This window comes from Mastigoproctus giganteus, chromosome 6, assembly GCF_048544385.1.
Source record: "Mastigoproctus giganteus isolate SK-2022 chromosome 6, ASM4854438v1, whole genome shotgun sequence".
NCBI classification, from domain to species: domain Eukaryota; kingdom Metazoa; phylum Arthropoda; class Arachnida; order Uropygi; family Thelyphonidae; genus Mastigoproctus; species Mastigoproctus giganteus.
The window spans coordinates 4,896,738-4,920,367 of record NC_143580.1 but is presented as its reverse complement, the minus strand read 5'-3'; the positions used below and the strand labels follow the sequence as shown (position 1 = coordinate 4,920,367).

General features: G+C 40.6%; 1 protein-coding gene across 1 annotated transcript in view; it reads right to left on the bottom strand.

The window, feature by feature from the left end:
• Positions 1-3,091: 3,091 nt before the first annotated feature.
• The window catches only part of LOC150083833 (cholesterol 7-desaturase nvd-like), a 28,349-nt gene continuing 7,810 nt past the window's right edge, over positions 3,092-23,630 (bottom strand). The window contains exons 2-7 of the mRNA XM_090375406.1: positions 17,121-17,214; positions 16,827-16,962; positions 14,190-14,378; positions 13,791-13,966; positions 13,318-13,563; positions 3,092-3,256 (exon numbers count right to left, since the gene is read on the bottom strand). Coding sequence (XP_090231532.1) covers positions 3,092-3,256; positions 13,318-13,563; positions 13,791-13,966; positions 14,190-14,378; positions 16,827-16,962; positions 17,121-17,214 — 1,006 coding nt within the window. The remainder of the gene's footprint in view (positions 3,257-13,317; positions 13,564-13,790; positions 13,967-14,189; positions 14,379-16,826; positions 16,963-17,120; positions 17,215-23,630) is intronic.

The window sequence follows — 23,630 nt, the reverse complement described above, 5'->3', positions numbered from 1 at the left end:
GAGATAGTGAGCTTCTATCTTACTGTGGAGTAGGTTTTCAAACAATTTGCTCACCACTGATAGTAGCGCTTTTGGTCTGTAAGACTCAGGGAAGTTGGGTGGTTTTGTTGGATTCTTTACGATCAACCTGACCCGTGCGGATCTCCAGTCCAGGGGGAAGTATCCCGCAGAGAGACAGTGGTTGAAAACGTTCACTGTGGTCTCCGGGATGAATTCCGAAGACTTTATGACGATTTCCAGTTCGAGGTAATCCTCGCTGGGTGTCTTCTTATTTCGTAATTTGGCTGCTTCCAGTGTGTGTTCCGTTTCAGAGAATGGATCCTCTCTGTCGTCGGGATTGCGGTTCATGTTGTCCTGGCCGAGACGTGTTTCCTCCTGGGAGAGGGTGGTCGAGTTTGCTGGAAAGTAGCGACCGAGATATTGTTAAATGATTGTTGTCATATTTTGGCGTACGTGCCTGTAGGCGTTTTGGTAGCTGGGATTATCTCTCCTCTTGGGAGCTTGTTCGTCGTGATCCTGTATACTACTCCCAGGGATCCTCGTTTCCTATAACTGAGACCAGAATTTTCGAGGATCGTCTTTTCAGGGTCCTTATAAAGGCGGTATACTCGTTTCTGACCTCACAGTATCGTTGTCTGAGAGCTTCCACCTCAGCCGCCGGCCAGGATCTGCGTGAATGCTAAAAGTTTGTGCGCCTTCTGTTCACTTCATGTCATAACCTTTGGAGCTCCGAGAATCACCAAGGAACAGCACCCAGAGAAGGTTTCTTTCTCCTGATGGCTGTATTTGCAGCCTCTGTGATGATGATGGTAACAATAGCAAGTTGGTGTTGATCTGGTGAGAGGTTTGCATGGTTGACGGTTTGAGCAGTTTCAGTCAGCATCTCCCTGAATTGGTCCCAGTTGGCTTTGTCCACTGCGAATCTGTTGAGAATTACTCTGGAGATGAGTTGTCGATTGAGAGGGCGGTGCATTTGAAAAGTGATGACTCTGTGGTCAGAGGTAGTCCATCTATGGTGGCTTCCCATAGTGTGCATGAAAAAGTGGATGGATTATTTGGCTGGTTGAGTATGTTAAGCAGTTGTTGGCGAGAAATTCCTCGAGATGCTGACCGTTCCTAGATCCACGTCGTTCTGGAGTAGTACTGAACCAGGCCGGCGACTTGCAATTAATATGCTATCCCCCCCCTCCCCTATGATAATTTCGGCGTTGGGATGCTCCTGAAGGACGTTTTGCAAGTAAGTAATTTGGGGAAGGATGTCTTCTCCAGGTCGACAGTATAGGGAAATTGCATAAAATTCTCCTATTGAGGAGATTATGTGGGCACAGGCAGCCCCTTCCTTACACTGGTGTACTATCTTTGTCACCGTGAGGTCGGGGTTGCGGATGACCAAGGGCGCCCGGGGGGTGTCTCGTCTCCGTCATGCTGAACAACTTTTTATGTGAGTGGACAGCCTCTCACTACCTTACTAGGGTATATGACTCTTGGAGGAAACGAACATTAAGATTGGCTTAATCAGCCTTTTTTTTCAGTTGCTTTGGTATTGCCTTTGCCCTTTGGGCATTGTGTTGGACGAATTTCACTATGTTTGTATTAAAGTATCTAGGGAGAGTCCCAATAATTGGTTCTTGCTTGTTGATCACGCTTGACTTTTATATATGCAGGTTGCTATCCCTGATGGAGTGATCAGCTGGTAGCTTTAGGGCTTTTCAGTTAGCACAGGTTGTTCCATAGGGCCGAGACGACACTGCGTGACACATTAAGCCAATGTGCCACCTCTGCCTGTGACTGCCCGGCTTCAAGTCGTCCAGAGGCTCGCCATCTCAAAGAATCCTATAAACGACGGTGACTTGCCATCCTGGGTACTGGAGATGTGGCTGTCTCACTGTAAAAGCCAAAAAATGGGAATGAAGTGATGTGGTAGCAATCCGTGTTTTTATAGGCATGAATAATATGCGTAATGTGCTGCTCTGTAAGCTGGCAGATTAATTTCTATTGGACACTCGGAATTTCCATTCCAGGATGCTTATTATATCAAATATTCATCTTCGGCGAAATTGTTCACAATAAATTATTCATGAAAACCATTTTGTTCTGGTAAATTTCGAGTAAAGGAACAGTGCATTAAGACTCTTCAAGTAAAGGAATCAGTAGGTGGCAATAATCGTAATGTACTTATGTGAGATATTTTCAAAGAAGAAGAAAGAGGGATAATTTTGTTTTTGAGAAAGTAATTATGATGATAAATGATAATCACCACCTAAGGTTATGAGGCTAAAATATATTTTGTCTGTAAATTGCATGTGTTCTGCGATTTATTTGTCCTGTTTTCTGGACAAAATCTAGAATTTCCAAGAGAAAACCCATCTAAACCTTGATTTACAATGTGAAAATAGCTCATAGAAATTCCTCTAAAAATTGAAGGGAATCGAACCTGGTCATTTTATCCACTGTGTACCGGTTAGGGATACGTTACCAAGCTTTTCATAGAACAATACCTCTTTTCAAAGAGGTATTTCTCGAGGTTTATATGAAAATCGATACGAGATGAGGTGAAGAACTTAGTGATAAAGAAGATAAAGGGAAGGGAAACTGAGAGTTTCTTCAGTTAACGTTTCACTAATAGAGAAGACTATTGTTACTTATTCTCAATGGGCACCAACACCCAGACTCACCGTTTCAAGGTTTGTTGGCCTTTCATCGGTGGGTGGGCAAGCTTGTTGCTTTTTTTTTTTAATTTTGTACAATATTTACTTCTGTACAACAGTCGTATGAACGATTAGCACTGTAGTGCATGCATTATGTACCAATGGAATAAATAAAATTGGCGTTATTTATTTATTTATTTTATTACAACAGTGGTTAAGACCACTTACAGTTTATGCCACAGGGCCTGGAACTAAAGAAATATGCGTTGAAATCCTTCATTGTAGGAAAGTTAAATAGAATACACAGAAAAAAAAAATGGACAGAGTTTTCTGCATTACAATGCACCTGACAAATATCCACTTTTGTTAACTGGCAAAAGACGGAATGACAATGTTAGAGTTTTCACCTTTCTCACCGAATCACGTATTAGTTAAAAGGATGATCACCACTCCAAGTTAGATCGTTTCAAGTCGGACAGGGTTGGACTGTGTTCAGAGTAGAACTGCGAGTACCATCGTCTGAAGCGAAGAATCGAAAGATCTTCTTTCACCAAAACAGGTTTATTCAGATATTTTTTGTGGTTCCAGATCATAACATCTCTTTCCAACTGAAAAAATAAATAAATAAATAAATCAAATATAAATATAGCGCTACGTTAAGCTCGCCAATGATTCCATTTTTAAATACAGTTGTTATATAAACTTGTGTGAGGAGTGAAAATCCAATGCAAGAATGTTCAAAAATTTTATGTTTTGGCGATTAACGATGTTGGCTATAAATTTTACTTGCGGTTAATATAAATCTTTTAGGATTATGTGCTAACTTTTATAATTTTCTTAACTTTCTAATAGCCTTCGTGTGTTACACAGTTGGTAGAATCGCTGTCCTCCTCACACAGGGTAGAAAGACTCGAGTTCGAGTCCCGTTGATGACGTGAGGAATTTTAATGGACCCTTTTCACAACGTGGCTGAGTTAGACCGTCTCAGGCGAGGGTAGCATGGTTTTACTCCCGGAAACTCTGGTTTTTCATCCAGCACGCAGAAAATCGGCCACAGAACACACTCAATCTACAGACAGCATACACAGATCTATGTGACCATAGTCACTGATGCTACAAAAATTCCACTACAACAACAACAACTTTCTAATATCAGAAGAAGATGAAAATAAGTGAATTCGAATAAATTAATTACAGCAGTCAATGGCACGTCAATGGAATTTCTTTTGAAGAAAAAATTAAAAAATTTTATTGCGATGAAGCAGGATAAAAGTGTGTAAATGTATCTTATTGTAAGACGAACTTACATCTACACAAACACAAATGTGAGCTATTTTATTCTGATGCGACGGCGCATACGAAACTTCACGAAACCGGTTTTCTAAGGAACTAATCTTCAACATCTACCCACAATAACGGATAGATTTTGAAGGATTTATTGACAAACTTAATGTAAAGTTATACGCTGCATCTCTGTTGCGTGCTCGTAAATGGCAAGTTGAACAACGTCTCGATAAGGTTCCAACCATCATCAAGAGGAATAAAAACTTTATGAGGGTTAAATGAACGCAGTTCAGCACACCACAAATAAAAGAAACGGCAGCGTCTCGCCCTGCAGGACATCTTAGAGAATCACTTTTCTTATCTGTATCAGAATCAAGTTTAGCTATGACAGTTCTTAGAGTAAACGAACTATGATGAAACCCAGGGCCTTAAAAAAGTAAAAAAAAGTAAAGTGCAGCCATTATCAACCCACTGCAGGGTGGAAGCCTCCTCAACAATTCATGCTGAGGGAAAGGGACCATAAACTGCCACGCTGGTCCAGTGCGGGTTGGCAGATCGACTGTATTCAGCAGTCAGGGGCTTGAACCCCGGTCTACTCAAAGAGCGTGTGCTACTGCACTCCCGCTCCTGCCCACTCGGCGAGCCCTAAACCTGAGGCAAGAATGAAAAATTACATCCTCCACTACAATATTAATAAAAAAAATAATAATTAAAAATTAACTTATTTAAAATACATTTCTGATACACATAATAAATATAATTGGATGAAAAAATTGATTTTTCCTGAATTCACTACCACTAATTTTTTTTGATGTAATTTTTACTAGAAAACAAATTTAAATTTATTGCATTTTAATTCATTTCAAATATACCCAAACACTTATCTTTCGTAATTAAATTGCATATCATCTCTAGAGGTAGGACACAAGTAATTGAGGTTATAAAAATAACAACCAGTGGGATGACAACCATGGTGTTTTCCCCCACTGGCTGTAAAATGTACACCCCAGATAGTGCTAGCGAGTAGAGCTCGGTATCTGTACAGTGACGCAGGAAAGATTTTCGTCTTGCAAAAGCAAGATGATAAAACGGATTGGAACAATCAAAGCATAAAATCGAAAACGTTGGCAATTATTTAATCTTTCTTTTGGGGCCCTGTTCAGCTTTTAACCTGAAGCACTCGTTCGCCTCACCTTCGGCTCGACTCTGATCAAACTACATACCTTTTTCAATAAACATGATTTATTAACTCTCAAAAGCAATTCCAGTATTGGGATCGAGAGAATTGAGAGTCCCTAGCCTTCGCCTAGAATACCAGTTTTATTTATGGTTCTCTTCAGTGGCAATCAGAAATTTCGTTTTGGGTGTGTCTTGTGCGTTGCACATTAGTAGTGTTTATAATCGTCAAAAGATGAACGTTCAATTCTTACGGACTTTAGTTCCTTAGATTCCCAGGGAGTTATGCTGATTTTAATCTCTTGGAAGAGTTAGCGACATTCCTGGAGATTGCACCAGGACAGTCCACCATATGCTGAAAATTAATTTATGGATTTATGTTTATGAAGTAAAATAAAAAGTATATGATGCTAAGTGTTTGCAATATGTATTAAGCTCCAAGACAAAGTAGGTTATGCTGACTGCGTGCATCCTTCGGGGTTTGCTGGACATAAAACGCTAGTTTCCTAGAAGGAAGGGGAAAAAACATACTACCTTCGTCACCGACTAAGTCATCACGTTGCGAAAAAACCTTATAAATTATTCGAGTCATTGACGGGATTCGAAGGCCTTTTCCATCCCATAGAAGAGAACTGTGATTATAAGCATTGTGCTGTCCATAAGGTATAAAGTAATATACAATTTACATCACTTGCAGTTTATAGTTTCAATACCTGCCCTCTGTGCATCTCTTTTCCTTTGTCTCCGGAAAACACGAGTTTCTTGTCCAGCAAACAGAAAATCTGTCTACAATTTATAGACAATATACACGGAGCAATATGGCCTTAGTCGCTGATGCCCCTAAAACCCTATTACAAAAACAACCTGTTCCCCCTTCTCCACACAAAATTGCTATACAAATATCACCTCACTGCTTTAAAATATTCTGTATTGTATCCAAGCAATGTGGCCTCACAGCCATATTGCTTGAATACAATACAGAATATTTTAAAGCCTGTGGTACGTATTAGTAGTAGTAGAGGCATGTGATGCAAGAAAGTGATGAGCTTAAGTAGCATCAGCAAAAAAAAAAAAAAAAATTTCACACATCGATTCCCTTTAATGGTTTGTTCAGTTCCTCCTTGAATTTATTTAAGCTATCAACTTCCACAACGACAGATGGAAATCTTTTCCATCAAACAACTACCCGCTGGCTAAAGGCAAATTTCCGCACATCTATTCTACATCTGTCTTTCCTCAATTTGAATCTTTGCGCCCTCAGATTCGTAATCTGAGCAAAGCAGGAGGAAGAATCCCATCAGAACTGAGCCTACTCAGCCCATTCAAGGCCTTACCTTTCAGATCACCTTGCAGGTGCCTAGTTTCCAGACGCTTCGTTCTCCTAACCTCGGGGGCTCACATCTGGTGAGTATGGGCTTGGCACACCCAGGGTCCTGAGCTGGATATCATCATCATCATCTCTCTCTCTCTCTCTCTCTCTCTCTCTCTCTCTCTCTCTCTCTCTCTCTCTCTCTCTCTCACAAGGTAACTCTCGGAAATTTTTTTTGGCTGGTGCAGCATAAGCCTCAGGCAGGCTTCCTTGCTCGTTCTTCCTTGAAGTCTTAAATTATTATTACCATTTAATGCAATTTTATGATTATGTTTACGGAAGTAGTCAGCCGAAACAAGGCATTGCAAGTTCATAAAATCAAGATATGCAGAATGACACAGCAGGAAAAATCAGTTGATTCTTTTTGTACTGAAGTACACTCAATGGCCAAAAAATTATTTGAAATCTTTTGTAATTGGCGTAAACAGATAATTAGACATGCAGCATGCAAATGCACAAGTTCCTTGGTATCAGATAAATATTGTACACTTTTCTCGGCCTTCTTAGTGGATCGGGTCATGGAGAAGTCCTAATTACCATCCCGATTTTCAGAATTCTGTTATTGTTGGAGCACGTTTAGCAGAAACCAAAATTGAGAAAACAAAGGAAATCAAAAGACAAAATGAGGCTGCAGCTCTAAAAGGAAGAAATGAAACAGAAAGCCAGTGCTCCAAGAACCAGGGCGAAAAATAAACAAACAAAATCCAGAATTATACATGTAGTTTCTTTGCATCATCCAACAACAGTCACTTTGTAAAAACACTCCGAAATTTGAAGATGCTGTGAAAGGTGTGATGTCGGTTGTAACCTTCATTAGACCTCAAAGCTAAATGTTGGGACGTGTCCCCACATTCCAGTAGAGGAAGGCAATGTTATAACTGAAGTATTTAGCTACAACTTTGATAAAAAATTGAGATTGGATTTGACATTGTTATGTGATATCAGTTACTAAGTAAATGATTTTAAAACCCAACTTCAAGATGAATATAAACTCATTCTCGAGCCATAAAAAAGGCCTACTTCTTGTACTTTGGGTGTAAAGTAGGCGATCAGGAAAAAAAATGGGCTCCACACAGATGCTGCACCGCCTGTTCATCAAAACTCAATGTATGGGTGAATCGAAAGGGTCGTTCTGCCTGTAGTAGTGCCCATGATATGGCGGGACCCAACAAATCACGTCACAGACTGTTACTTCCATATGGTGCTTCCTATTAGAAATGGGATGACAATGAAGAAAAAGTGGACAGTGACGTAACCAAATATACCATCTACAATTCATCGCGTGCCTTACGGTAAAGTACCACCTATTCCTGAACCACCTGGCCGTTTTTTGTACACTCTCACTCTGATGAAGATAAAGACCCTGATGAACATCAATTTGATATACACGAAGAAGTACAGCAGCCGACTACGTCAAGGGATCGACCATTTTGTCCAAATCTTTATCCTTCTGAACCACATAAGATCAGAGAAGTTAATGACCTCATCAGGGATCTCGAACTGCTGAAGGATAAGGCAGAGCTTTTGGCCTCGAGGCTACAACAGTGGAATCTTCTAGATCATTTTGTGAGAGTGGCAACATTTCGTATTTGAAATAAAGGCTATGATAAATTCTATCAAACTGAAGGTGAACTCACTGTTTGTAAGAATGTTGATGGTCTAATGGCAGCAATGAACATGAGACACGTTCTCGAAGAATGACGACTATCTATAGATGCTTCAAAGGTTAGCCTTAAGGCTGTGTTATTACACAATGGAAATATGCTGACTTCAATACCTCTGGCGTATGCCGTCCACAAAAAGAAACACATTGATTAGGATTACAATAAATACTGTTGCTTTTTCTGCGAGTGGGACAGTCGTGCAAAGGATATTCACTACGAAAAGATCAGTTGGCCCCAACGAAAATCATTAACATCTAGAATGAAGAACGCAGCATTTGAACCTCTGGTAGATCCAAATAAAGTTTTGCTTCCACCACTCCACATCAAACTGGGACTCATGAAAAATTTCGTGAAGGCTCTGGAAGTGAACGATCCTGCCTTCACATACTTGCAAGAGAAATTCCCAAGACTTTGTATAGAGATTAAGGCAGGCGTTTTCATTCGTCCACAAATAAGGTAACTTTTTCAAGGACGAACGGTTCGAATGTGTCCTTAGTGACAGGGAGAAATCAGCGTGGAAAGCCTTTCGAAATGTTTCGACTGGTTTTCTAGGAAATATTAAAGCCGGCAATTACAGGCAGATTGTGGAAGATCTCACTTCTTACGACGTAAACAACGCGGAGATGGGGGAAATCGCTGGTGCCGCTTGATCCTAAATACACTTACACTTACATATTACGAAAAACTGGGGTGCAACATGTCACTGAAGATGCATATCTTGAACTCACACCTGGATTTCTTCGCGCAAGACATTGCAGCGATGGAACAATGGTACAAAAGCAAATGGAGTGCCACCGTGTTAGCCAATTATTGTTGGATGGTGAAAACGGATGCTCACAAAGCTGAATACAAGCGAAAGGTAAAAAGATCCTGTGTTTGATACTGATAGATACAGTATTTTAAAAAAAAAAAACACTTTTTTTTGAAAACAAAAGCCAATCTTCCATTTTAAGCACCATTTCTATGTTTACACCCCGAAATGGTCTTCGTTACTACTGACATGAAAGTTGACTTACTTTCATGTCAGTAGTAACCAGGCGTAACAAGGCATTGCAAGTTCATAAAATCAAGGTAAGCCGTAGCAGGAGAAACCAGTCGATTCTTTTTATACTGTACTACACTCTCTGGCCAAAAAATTAGAAACCTTTTGCAACTGCGTAAACAGATAATTAAACGTGCGGCATGCAAATGTAAGTTTGTACATGGTGTGATCACAAGTTCCTTGGTATCAGATAAACACTGTATGCTTTTCTGGACTTTTTTAGTGGATCCGGTCATAGGGAAGTCCGGTTGATCTTTCCGATTTTCGGAAAGTTGTTATCGTTTCAGCAGGTGTAGCAGACAACATAATTGAGAAAACAAAGGAAATCACTGGTGCGTCGAAAGCAACTATCTCAAAAGGATACAATGAGGGGAAGATGAAATGGGGATGCAGCTCTAAAAGGAAGAAATGCGACATAAAGTCAGTGCTTCAAGAACGAGACTGCAGGAAGAAAGTTAAAGTCAGAACAGAAAGTCCGGTGCGCAGATAATGACTGAAAAATTCAATTTTGGTAAAGAAAGAAAGAAAGAAAGATCCATTTCCAACGAACTATGGAACGGGATTTTAAGAATCTGAGATTTTGTGGTTGCTTGCCTATACAAAAGCCACCTTTCGTATAGGCAACCCCCCTCCCCCGAAAGATACGACTGGGGCGGTGCCGGCAGCCAACAGTGTGTGACAGTTAAAAAGAGAAGATCATATGGTCTGGCTGGTCTCGATTTACACCATGATAGTGTGGCGTGAACCCGTGAAGCCAGTTTTGGTAACATGCTATGGAATATGTTTTGTTGGTGCAGATTGCGTCCACTCATACAGTTAGATGAGCACGTTAGTTCCAATGAATGGCTTTCTGTCGTATTGGGTTGTCTTCACCCTGTGATGCTTCATTTTTATTCGGATTGCGATAGATCCTTTCAAAGTAAAGTGTAAAGTGTGTTTAGGGTCAAACGGCACCAGAGGTTCCCCCATCTCCGCGTAGTTTACATTGTGGTGTGATACAGTTCACTGTAAAGGCCAGAGATTTAAAAGTATATGGATCTTGAGGTGTGTGAGTCGTGTACCGTTGTTCTTCTGGCCATTTAGCCGCCAGACCCCTGCCGAGGCCCGACGTTGCCCACACTTCGCCCCATGGAGGCAGACCAGGTACCCAGTAGTTGTAGTTTACTCTGGCAGGTCCTGCCGCCTAGTTTCCTGAGATTTCAGTGGCTAGGACCTAAAAAAAAAAATTACGTTTGTGTGGGTTGATCGCTAGATTGAAAGACCGAAATGTGAGCGAACTTAATTTGGAACTATTAAATTTTTATCTGTGGGGTATACGCTGGCGAGCAGATAGAGGGGGAGAGGAGACTGAAGACTGGGGGGAGAAAGACAGAAGAAATGGGGTCAATAGACGAGACGACCCCATTATAAGTCAGTGGGGCATGGGCATGCCTCACCAGGAGGAAATCTGGGTTGGCGAGCAGGGAAGGAGGCAGGAGGGACAGCCTCCTGCCTCCTCCCCTACCGCCGAGGGAGGGGGAAAGAAAGATGGGTCCAGCAAGAGCGCCGGCACCGATTGCCATTATGGCTGGCATATGCAGTAAGCTCTGCGGTCTCATTGGGCTGGTTGGAATTCAGATGAGTAGAAAGTCACTCATGAGGCTGCGTCCCGTCCGGGGGAAGTCCACATATCGGGTGTGCACTTTTTGTGCGTTAGATCCGGTTCGTTTGATTGGTTTCTTATCATGGTTTTTTTTTTTCTGTCTGAGGCAGTTAGTTGTTAGTTTGTATTGTTTGCTGTCATAGGTTATTCATTCATGGTTGTTGCTGTTGTGGTGGTGGATGCGGGAGAGTCCGCCTTCTTGTGAAGAGGTCTTGCGCAGAGATCATTTCAAAGTGCCAACGCAAATATCCACCTTATAAAAATTGCATATGCATGGTTCGAGGAACATTCCTAAGATTTTCAGCATCTACTCTGGCCGCCTTATTCTCTAGATCTGAATCCAATTGAGAATTTCTGGGATATATTGGAAAGGGCAGTTTGTTTTCGAACTTCTGTACGGACCACAATATAGCAAAAAAAAAAAAAAAAAACTGATGGAAGAGTGGCCAAATCTGGAGCTAGACGCTGTCTCTCAGGCACCCACTGGAATCCATGCCACGACGTGTATCCCCTGTAATTTGGGCAACAGTTTGCTGAATTACAGGTAGTATGCTAGATACTAAATAAAGATTTCTAATTTTTTTGGCGAGTGAGTATATGTTCCAAGACTTTTTTTTTTTTTTTTTTTACAAAAAGGGTGATTGGCCTCCAAGTAAGATGTTCATGTAAGTTACAAAAAAAAACCCTTTAAAATCACGTAGCTTTTGGCTTCTTCCAGTATAGCAGATATCCTAGCCAGGAGTTGGGAACCTGCGTCTTTCGCTGCCTCTTCATATGGCCCCTTCAACGTACCAATAATTTACAACGAGGAGCAAATGCTCCAGTCCTGGAAAAGAATTAACTTCAATTTTGCTGAGTGGTGAGATAATTATTTGAGAGGACTATATGATGTCAACAAGCACAAGAAATAGATGAATGGCTAAGATTGTTCAGTTTGGTTCTAATAAGACAAGAGAATTGCAGTATTTAGTTGACAATAATCTTTAAAGATCCCACAAGAACATGAGACCTCGGCATTGTTTCGATGTTTATGGATGAATCTTTTCAAGCTTCGGTCATCCGACATCAAGATGCGTTGGAATTTATAGTATTTTTAGTTTCGTTTTGGGTAGAATTGCGACAGTTTCTTGTAGAAAGAAATTTCGATGTCTGGAAAGCTAATACGAGTCATGTTCTTCTGTACTTGGTGTTCTAAGTGTAAACAGAAATACATTTTTTTTAATATTAGTTGAATTTAATTGTCTCTAATAACGGTTTCTTCGTGTTGTTCCTCTATGAAGGAAACTGAGCGGCCGTGGACAGAACTGAAGGGAATGACGAAGCTTCCAGGATAACTGAAAGGAGATAGCAGTAAACAAGAAACAAACAAACAAAATCCAGAATTATACATATAGTTTCTTTGCATCATCCACCAACAGTCAGTTTGTGAAAAAAGACACAGAAATTTTAAGATGTTATGAAAGTTGTGATACCTATTGTAACCTTCATTAGATTTTCATTTCTCAAAATTAAATATGGGGACGTGTCCTCACATTCCATTTGAAACTATTTAACCACGACTTTGATGAAAAGTGGCGGTAGGATATCCTCTTACAGAGCAAAGGCAGGAATAAGCGTTGCATTAATAAAGGCTAGTTTCGACTATTTTTAGTTTTTTAGTTAATTTTTCTGTCAGCCACGGTAGAAATATTTGAATGCTTAGTCCATCGTACAATGTGGCACGCTTGCCTAAATGGTAAACTTTCCACAAATTTTTGAAAAGATTCAATATCATACCCTAAAAAGGTGCTCCCGATCCAGTACTGATCTTAGTTACTTTATTGGATGAACGCATTCCAACTCTTAGAACTCCAGTAACTAATTACAGGACTTTGTAAGAACACGAACTTACCATCTTTGCTTCGCACCACAATAACAACCGACTAACAAGCCTGGAACATCGCTGATGTGCGTAGAGGTGGTGGACTATGCGATTATTTAGTGGCCCCTCCGGAAATATGCATTGAAGGAATGCTCCTTCTCCATACAACGTCTGGAAGTGCAGGTGAACAATAGCCGGACCAATCTACAATGCAAAGAAAGGCCATCAATGAAGTGCTCATAAACTCAAACAGTTTCATGTAATATACATAAGACACGAACAGTTAACAACAAGAACTTAATACCACACCACACATCTAATATCTGTCCCAATATAGTTAGCCTGTACGGTAATGCTAGGGTAGAAAGTTGAAAATTTCATTCATACACACACACACTCATGGAACCAAAGAAGCAAAATATGTATTTAAAAGTTCTTACAAAGTTATTGCACGGGCAAAGACACTTTGTTCAAGATCTGCATGCAGATCCTTTCTCTTAACTTTCACAATTTGGAGGGACAGCTGTCCTTTGAACCACTTTTTAATCGTTCATGCCAATGTATATGCAAGATTAAATTTAAATAAGAATTTTTTTATATGGAAAGTTTTTATCTAATTATTGTCTATTACCTGTGTGACATTGAGTTTTGTGTTTAGAAATGGCAGAAGCAAACCACAAAAAGAAACAGAATGGTGTAAATGAATGCTGGCAGCATGATTGCCAAGAGGTGAATTTTGTTCCCACTTGGACAGCCAGTGGTGTTTGAAGACTCTCCACATAGAGGTATCTTCATGTATGAAATCTTTGCCTAACATGGCTGCCGGTGAGTGAATGGTGTGCAGATGATTGGAATCCGCACCATTTTCTGGAATTTCCTAGAAAAATAAGAAACAGAAATTACTTTGCTCACATTTGGTCTTGTACAGTGCAATCAGAGAAACAAGGAAATTAATAAATTTGTATATATTAATTAATCAATTATTTAATTATTATTTAAATTAATTAATAAGTATTATAAGCCCTAATTGAATAACCAATGTTATATTCTATTTACAAATATTATTATATTATTAATAAATAATAATAGAGTGACTGATATTACCTGAATGTGACAATATACAGCATGTTCAGTACGTCCACGATAACTCCACTGATGACTAATTTCCAGAATATCGGGTATGTCCCATGAAGGTGGCTTGCCATCAGCATGATACCACAAAAAGATGATCCCATTTTTCTCAGAAGAAGGCCATGTCTTCACCCTGACGAAGTCAGGTACTTGAAGAGATCATAAGAAGGTATCATTGGAGTATATACAGGGGAAAAAAAGCGAATTTATCTGAGATTATGTCATTTAAATATCCACTTTTTTTTAAATCGTGTTATTATTATTTTAATATTCATATACAAAAACAGAAAATCCCATGATAGAAGATTAACAAGATAATTGTTGATCTTAATCTTCGGGTGTGAGACTGACTTCGACACAAAATGCGCTCACCTTTATTAGAGTAAGGAATGTGCACGCACTTGCCAGTTTCTCCGCTAAATAGCCACCCGTGAAAAGGACACCTCAAGCAATTATCCGCCACTTTGCCTCCGACAGCTAGATGCGATCCGAGATGAGGACAGAAAGCGTCCAACACATACACTTTACCCTTTATGCTACGGAATACGGCGAAATCTCTACCTGGAAGATGGAAAAAGAGATTAAAATAGAAAGAAAATACATAAAGCAAATTGGTCTTGGCTCTCGAGAGCCAAGACCAATTACTTGGTTGGTTGGTTGGTTGGTTGGTTGGTTGGTTGGTTGGTTGGTTGGTTGGTTGGTTGGTTGGTTGGTTGGTTGGTTGGTTGGCATAAGGTGTTCTCCACATCAGCAACTCATTGAGCCGTATATATTATGTCTGTAAATTGCGTGCGATCTGTAGTCGATTTGCTGTTTGATGGACGAAAAAAACCTTGCTGTCTATGCCTGAGACCGACTAACTCAGCCACGGAGTGAAAAAAGCCCACTAAAGCTGTTTGCATCATCGACGGGATTCCAACCCGGGCCTTTTTCAACCGGTGTGGGGAGGACGGTGATGGTCTGCGCGGGTAGTACAGATACCACTGTATTTGTACTACACGCGCAGACCCATTCCCTCCAACACTTCGTCCAGTTCTTCCTTGAATTTATTTAGACTATCAACTTGCACAACAACGGATGGAAGTTTGTTCCAGCAATCAACCACCCGCTGGCTAAAGGCAAACTTCCGCACATCTTTTTTTCAACCGCCCTCTCTCAATTTGAATTTGTGTCCCCTCATTTGTGATTAGTCCGAGCAAGAGGAAGAATCCCATCAGTATTGAGCTTGCTCAAACCTTATACACCTCAATCAGATCACCTCACATCCAGTCTCCATTGCCTCCATTGGGCCTCACAGATGCCCAATCTCGTTGCTCTTCTCTGTACTCATTCCAGCAGCTCCACATCCTTCTTAAAATGAGACCTCTAGACCTGTACGCAGTACTCAAGGCCCCATTGCCTTATACAGAAAAATTCCTGTAATATCATTGACAAAACCCCATTAGCTGTCCTTGCAGCCTCTCCATGTTGCTCAGAGAACTTTATATCAGGCTGCACAATTATCCTCCAGTTCCACTACCTCGAGTGCAGTACCACACAGTTGGTACGTTTACTGGGATTACTGTTACCCATGTGGAGCGCTTTGCATTTCTCAGCCCATCTGCCTAATTTTCTAGAACTTGTTGCAGCAGCATACGTTCAAAATCACTCTGCCAAGCTATGGATCATCTGCACACTTCATCTCAAATGCAAACTTAAATAGATATTATAGCATCCAATCAGATTGGTCACACAGGATCGTTAACAGCTCCTTAAAAATATCATGCTGTGACTGCAGAATAAGTTTTATCGTATGTTTTTATAGTTGTTTATTAAAGTAGTTTTAAACTCACATGCACCAAGTATTTGTTTATTTTATGTTTATTTTTATAAGAAGTACTTTATATTACCAAATTAATTAATTTAGTAAAATTTCAGATAATAAAAACAAGTCAAACATAAATTCAAAGATAGTGTTTTTAATGAATACACCTGTACAAGTATATGTAGCATCCATCTTAGCCACCATGACCCATGGGCACGCAGGGAACTATAATAATATAATCTTTATATCACATTTTTCACATTATTTCTTTATGAACAGAACACTGACGTACTGTTCTCTAAACGTAATTTCAAGTTAGTAATTCTGAAATACTTCTGCTGCCATCTATTGATCAAACTTGATACTACAGGTTCATCATTTATTTATTTAAGATATCTTATTTTTCAGACAGAGTACAAAGATTCTGATACAAAGGTGAAAGTAGACACATACACGTCAGTTTTGATACGAGAACTTTAGAGAAAAAGATAAAATAACAAAACGGCTCTACAGATTGAGAAACAGAAGATAAGGCCTGCTGAAAGATATGTCACCTGGAATGATCCATATTACGATTAAAAAGTCAATGGATCATGGTAAAAGTTAAATTATCCATGTCTTTCTCATGGATCTTTGCCATAAGTAAAATTACCTTTCTTAATTGTCTCATAAAAGTCCATGAGAGAATTAATAATTTTATCGATTAGTAGGACTCAGTTCCAACCCTTAAGTTAAAACAAAATCCCCAATTACGAGAGGTACTTGGTATAAATTGTTGTTGTTGTATTATGGTTTTTAGGAGCATCAGTGACTGAGGCCATATTGCTCCGTGTATATCGTTTGTAAATTTCGTGCATTCTGAGCTCGATTTTCTGCTTGCTGGACGAAAAACCCTAATTCCCGGGAGAAAAAAACCATGCTACACTCGCTGAAGACCAACAAACTCAGCCATGTTGTGAAAAGGACTATAAAAACGCGGATCTTTTCCACACCTGGAAAAGAGAGAGAGAGAAAGAGAGAGAGAGAGAGAGACCATAGCTGAGGAAGGCAATGAAGAGATATTCAATAGTCTTTCTCTCATTTTTCCTTCTCTTAAGAAAAATCATATAAAATATTGATTTCCTTAAATAAAAAATGTTTAATTCACAAAGTACTTGGGCTATCTGTGTGTGTGTAATCTATCAAAAAATCGAAATGATGCATACTTAAAAGAGAAACGGGTTTAACGCTGCCTTTTCCAAGATCACGTGATTCCAGGAGAGGAAACCACCCATTGGGATAAACAGGAGGCAAATTGTCAGACTCCCTTTGTTTTACAGTAAATTTCGCGTCTTGGAGATCCTAAAAAAATGAAAATAAAACCTGTTAGCAAAATTTGCCTAATAGGAAAAGTTGATGTTTCATTAGCCAAATTTTAATGAAAGGTCAAGTTGCTCTTTGAATATTTAAAGATTCGTAAGTTGTCATATATTCTTAATTAGTTCATTGACTGTACTTACTTTCACATAATTGAAGGGCCTTGAGAGGTATACGTGGACTACAAAAAGCAGCACGACAAGTAAGAACACGAACGGATGGACCGCACTCAAGCCTCTTAATATAGATGAAATTATCAAATCAAACCCATGGAAGAACGCTTCACTCATGTCTTGATATCTACCGACAGGACAATTGATGGATTGAAGAGGAAAGATGCGTCTTTTACTTAGGATTCAATGCCTTAGGTTCCTGCAAGTTCAAATAAAAGTTACAAACTTTCTGGCAAAAGTTGAAGAATTATCAGGAACATGGAACAAAGACTGCAAATAATTTATTCAGTGGTGGCGATAATCGATATCGCTATACACTGAGTTTATTACGTGCCCTTACCTAATAACGATAGGTCCTCATCTTTAACCCTTTGAACGGCAACTGGGATGCTGGTTGAACTAATTTCTCCCCACAATTGTAAATTGGATGGTTGGAGATGTCTGTACCGAAAAGCTCGCGGCACTTCATTCTCAGACGTGTGCTAAATCCGATCGACATCTGGTAACTGGAGAGGCCAAGGTAGTAGGCTGAATTCGTTCCTGGAACCAGTCCTGTGCAGTTCTGGCCTTATAAAATGATGCATTATTCTGTTGAAAAGAAAAAAAAAAACATCCGATGATGGATGTTGATGTTGATCCGTTGATGGATGTTGATCCGTTGATGGACGCTGCGGCCATAATTTATACCAACAGATTAGGTTAATCTAACCTAACCTGTTGATATAAATGGGACCTAGTGTGGTAAAACCAGGGAAAACACTTCCCACACCATTACACTGCTGCCACCATTACATTGCAGCCAGCAATATTGACATCTAGTAGAATGGGTCCATATATTCATAGTGCTTTTGCCCTATTGTGGTCCCTATCAGCGAAAAACAAGAGGAACTGGGATTTTTCAGACTAGACAACGTTTTTACATTTTCGATTGTCGAGTATTTATGTTCCAGAGCCTACTCTAACTATAACCTTTTCTTTATTGCTGAGGAAACCCAGTTTTCGGTCTTCGGCAGCAGGGCACCGTTTATGACAATGTATAACAAGTTGTTCGTTGCGAAATGCCTTTGGCCAGTGCTGTTGTAGTGGGTTGTAATTTCACTAACTGTGGCCTTTCTGTTACTATGAACAAGTCTTGCCACCCTCAGATGGCTTCTCACATGAACTAGTTATTTCCGACCTCAGAATTGTCGTTTACTGGATGTTATTTGCTTATTGGAGCAATTTTAAACTACCCAAGATACATTATTACGTGCAACCCCACCTCGCAGAATTGCAGTTTCCCAATTTCCGAGAAACTTCAACCAACGAATATTCTGGCACCGACTACCACGCCACGTTCAAAGTCACTTAAATCTTTCATCTTGCCCATTCTCGCAGTGAATTGCACACATACAATTCGAAACAGCAAACTACAACCAGGGCTCACAAAGAAATGTTTTCGGCACACCATCCGGCTGACGCGGATAGACCTATGGAGTAGGCGACATGTTCATGTGGCATGTTGACTGAACGTAATGGCTACTTTTGCATACAATGGTCACGAGAGCACCGTTTCTAGGCATTATTATTATAATCTTTATTTTCTTCTCATAAGGGACACTCAGTTACAGCTGTTGACCAGGGGATGGGTGCACTTATAAATATAAGTTATAAACTGCAAGGACAGAATTCATGGGATACCTGGTTCCTGGGTAACGCGACGCTGTCACATGTCTTGCTAGTGGGTGAACCCACCGCTTGGCAGGTATATAGGTACACTGCATTCACGAAGATGATAATTCGATGTCAGTATGGATAAACATCTTGAGTTAACCGACTTTAAAAGAGGAATGATAGTGGGTGCCCAGGTCACTCTATCGCGGAGGTGGTACAGAAATTGCACTGTTCCCGTTCTACAGTATCAAAAGTGTATCGGGAATACGCCATTTCCGGAATAACATGTCATCGTGGACAGCGCTGAGTGCGTAGAAAGGTGATGGATGGATGTGGCCGCATTGTTTCAACCAACCGGAGAGCGACAGTGGCACAAATCACAGCCGACTTCAAGAGGAAAGTGCCAGAAACGTCTCTTCATCAAAACCGTTAGATCATTAGCCGCAATAGGTTATGGAACCCACCAGAGTCCCACTGCTAACACCACGACACAGGACTCTACCCGTCAACTGAGCGAAAGAGCATCGGCACTGGACATTGGATGATTGGAGACGGGTCTTCTGGTCCTATGAGTGCCGTTTCCAGTTATTTCGAGTAGAAGGGTAGGTGCGTATCTGGAGGAAACCGCACGAAGCTATACACTCGTCATGTCAATGAACTGTTCAGACAGGCGGACGGTCGGTAATGGTCTGGGACGTGTTCAACTGGCACACGTTGGATCCTCTGGTATGCCTAGATGCATCTCTGAACAGTCCAGACTACATGTCCACTCTTGCAGACCATCTGCATCCCTTCATGGTCATCGTGCACCCACAGGGCAATGGAATCTTCCAGCAGGACAATGTGCCTCCCCACAGAGCCGTGCTGACTAGAACATGGTTCGAAGAGCATTCCGCTGATTTTACTACCATAGAACGACCTCCCCGTTCGCCGGACATGAATGAGGAAATCATTCTATCCTCCCCATTCATGGGGAAGATAGACGCTTTGGATCCTCCACCCAAGAATTAAATTAAATTATTATATTAGGGCTGCCCATAATTGATTACATTAACCCACGTTTGTGGCTGTAAATTGCGTGTGTTCTCTGGTCAATTTGCCTGTTTTGCTGTACGAAAAAACCTTGCTATCTTCGCCTGAGACAGATTAACTCAGCCATGGAGTGAAAAAAGCCCATTAAATTCCTAGTGTCATCGGCGGGATTCGAAACCGGGCCTTTGCACCCGGTGTGGGAAGGACGGTGACGGTACCACTGTGCTAACAGCGCAGACTTCACCCAGAAATGCGATGGGATTATGGACTGCGATGCAGCAAGCAAGGATGGAAATACCTGTGGAACGCTTTCGTGAATTAGTGGACTCAATGCCTCGTCGTGTGACTGCCCTTATCCGGCTAAAGGTGGGCCTACCCGTTACTAGGTAGGAATCCTATGATTTCTGTCCACTCAGTGTACATCTAATTATGGTATTATATGGTTATTTCTATATTTAAAGCAAAATTTGTAATATTATAAGAAATTAAAGGAACATTTAACTGTGTTTACACCTAAACGATTATTTACAGTAAGACATAATAAAAACAAAACATAAATAAACGCAAGTGCCACGGAAATAAAAGAGTATGATGAACATGATGCACATCATTTCTCGGAACGTTTATAAGTGGAGTAACACATTTTGAAAAACTTCCGTCCTCTACTTCTTTTGTGTGCAAAGCTTTTCTGGATCGTACTTGGAGCTCGTTGTAGATGTTGATAGCGTTCGACGGAAAAAATACCTGCAAACTCCCCAACTGCTTGAACGCGCTACCAAGTGGAGGTGATGGCGTTTTATTCACCCTTCCCCCCTTTGCGTCATGCGGGGCCGAGTTAGCAAGTCCTCAGCTTTCGGTGAGTCGAGTCTCCCAGTCAGCTGTTTCGCGAATGTGAGAATGTTCTTTGTGATGATTACGTATCAAAGCTGGCGTATTGTTGTTGTTGTTGTTCGGTTTAACGACACAAGGGCTACTACGGCCAAATTGTGTCTCCTAATCGTTAATTTACAAAAAACGTATTGCTAGAGAGATTAAATTATATACTTCTGTACAAACCAATATGTTTTAGATATAATAAAAGTTCTTCAATATTTGCTTCATTTCCTAAGATGCGAGATAAATCAGGTGATATATTCAATTTAGAGAGAGATTGAAAAGTGTTTGACCGGATGGTTGAATGTAAGGGACAATCAACCAGAAAATGACGGACTGTAAGTTGCATCTGACAGGATGAGCACTGTGGTGGACTTTCTCCCAATAATAGGAAGAGATGAGTATGGTGAGTGTGTCCAATTCTCAGTCTTGCCAGTACTACTTCCTCTCGTCTGTTTCTTCGGAAGCCAGACAGCCACAGCTTTGGGTCTTCTTTTATTTGGTATAGTTTATTGTTTTTGTCACTTTTCCAGGTCTGTGACCATTTATTGTAGCAGGCTTTGCGTATGACAGACTTAAAATCAGAGAAAGGAACCTGAGGATGTTGTGAGAGAGCGGTTTCCGGATGTTTAGCGGCAAAGTCAGCACTTTCATTTCCCGGAATGCCTGAGTGGCCAGGGATCCAGCAAATCTGACTGGCTGATTGGACACACTGCAAACGAATAGCTGGGAATGAATCTGTTGCAATGTAGGGTGAGAAATGGAGGAATTCTTCCTTATGGCAGAGACAGCACTAAGAGAATCTGTGTAAATTATGGCAGATGAGATGGAAAGCTCAATTATCTTACTAAGCGCTAACTTAATGGCATATAATTCGGCTGTGAAGACGCTGCAGGCAAGCGGTAGTGTGGCTGAAATTGTACATAAAGGGAAAACTGCAGCAGCACCTACCGTACTCTCAGTTTTGGAACCATCCGTATAAATTTTACAGGCATGGTTGTTCATAGCATGAGCTGAATGTAACTGTCTGATATTGCAGGAAGGTATATTTTTCCCCCACTGGAGGAAGTATGTATCTTGAGAGACAGACACATATGTCCAAGGAGCAACAGGTGTAGTTGTGTCTTGGAAAATTTCATTTAAATTGATATTCCAAGTCTGAACAATCTCTTTTATCCTGATAGAGGCGGGTCTATTTTCATTTGGTTTGCTCTCATAGAAGGCGTCCCAATGAGTATTATAGAGATACTCCCAACTTGGGTGCGATGGTAGACTCTGGATCTTAGCAGCGTAGCGAAGCAATAGTGTTTTTCTACGCAGATGTAATGGGGGATCATGCGCTTCAATATATAGACTTTGGATAGGAGAAGTCCTGAAAGCTCCCAGCGCAGTCCTCAGAGCACTGTGGTGGATCATATTTAGCCGTTTTAAAGTAGTGCTCCTGGCAGAGTCGTACACTGGACAACCATAATCTAATCGTGAACGGATTAAACTTCTATAAAGATGCAACAAAGTACAGCGATCAGCTCCCCATGACATAGATGAGACCGAACGAAGTATATTTAAATGCTTTAAACAAGAAGTTCTCAAATAACTGATGTGAGCTTGGAAATTTAGTTTGCGGTCTAGTAATAGTCCAAGAAATTTAACGGTATTAACAATTGGGATTGGAGTATTGTTTATTTGTAGTTCAGGTTCCGGATGGAGAGCTCGCTTCTTGCAAAAGTGAGTGACAGTGCATTTCTTTTCTGACAATCTGTAACCGTTCCGTGAAGTCCAGGCCTCTATTTTGGTCATGGCTAGTTGTAGCTGCCGTTCAATGGTATTCATACTTTGAGATTGACAGGAAATGGTAAGATCATCTGCATACATATAAGTTTGAACAGTTTTTGGGATATCTCGTGTCATTGTGCTAACTCGGATTGAAAACAGTGTTGGACTGAGTATTAATCCCTGCGGAACTCCCTCTTCCTGTATGTGAGATGTAGAGAGGACGTTTTTGTATCGGACTTGAAAAGAGCGCAATTGCAGGAAATTTTGAATTGTTTCCGGCAAATGGCCCCGAAGCCCCAGATGGTAAAGGTCCCTAATAATACCATGACGCCATGTTGTATCAAATGCCTTTTCAAGATCTAAATTGACCATGACTAGATGTTGTTTCATGACAAAGGCATTGCGGATATGAGATTCGGCTTTGATAAGCACGTCCAGTGTTGATCTATTTTTCCGAAAGCCATATTGTTGTTCTGGAAGGAGATTCTCTGACTCCAGGATGTAGGTGAGCCTAGTATGAACCATCCTTTCGAAAATTTTTCCCATGCAGCTCGTAAGAGATATTGGCCTGTAATTTTCAACACAGGAAGGATCTTTTCCTGGTTTTGGTAAGGCGATAACGAACGAATGGCGCCATGAAGAAGGATAGGCATTTTCGGTGAAGATCCGATTATAAAAAATTAATAGAGTTCTCAAGTCTTCATCAAGTAAATGCTTTAGCATAATGTAATGAACTCCATCTGGACCTGCAGCGCTATTGGAAGATCTGTTTAATGATTCTTGAAATTCTATTAATGTAAACGGTTGGTTGTACGGCAGTGAGCGGCGCGTGAAGAAGTTGATTTTATACCGTTCCGCACCTGCTTTGATGTTCTGGAAGGTGGACGCATAGGTGGCAGAAGCTGATATTTTTGCAAATGATTCTGCTAATGCATTTGCAACTTCTTCAGGAGTAGAAATGTCTTTCCCTCTCCAATGAAGTATCGGAGAGGGCAGCCGAGTAAATTTGCCATTTAATGCCTGTATTCTTTTCCAGATGACTCGTGTATCCGTGTCTTTGGTAATGGTTGAGGCAAAAGCAATCCAAGAATCCCGTTTCGCTTTCCGCCTAACTTGTCTAGCTTTCGCTTTGAGTTTTTTATAAGCAAT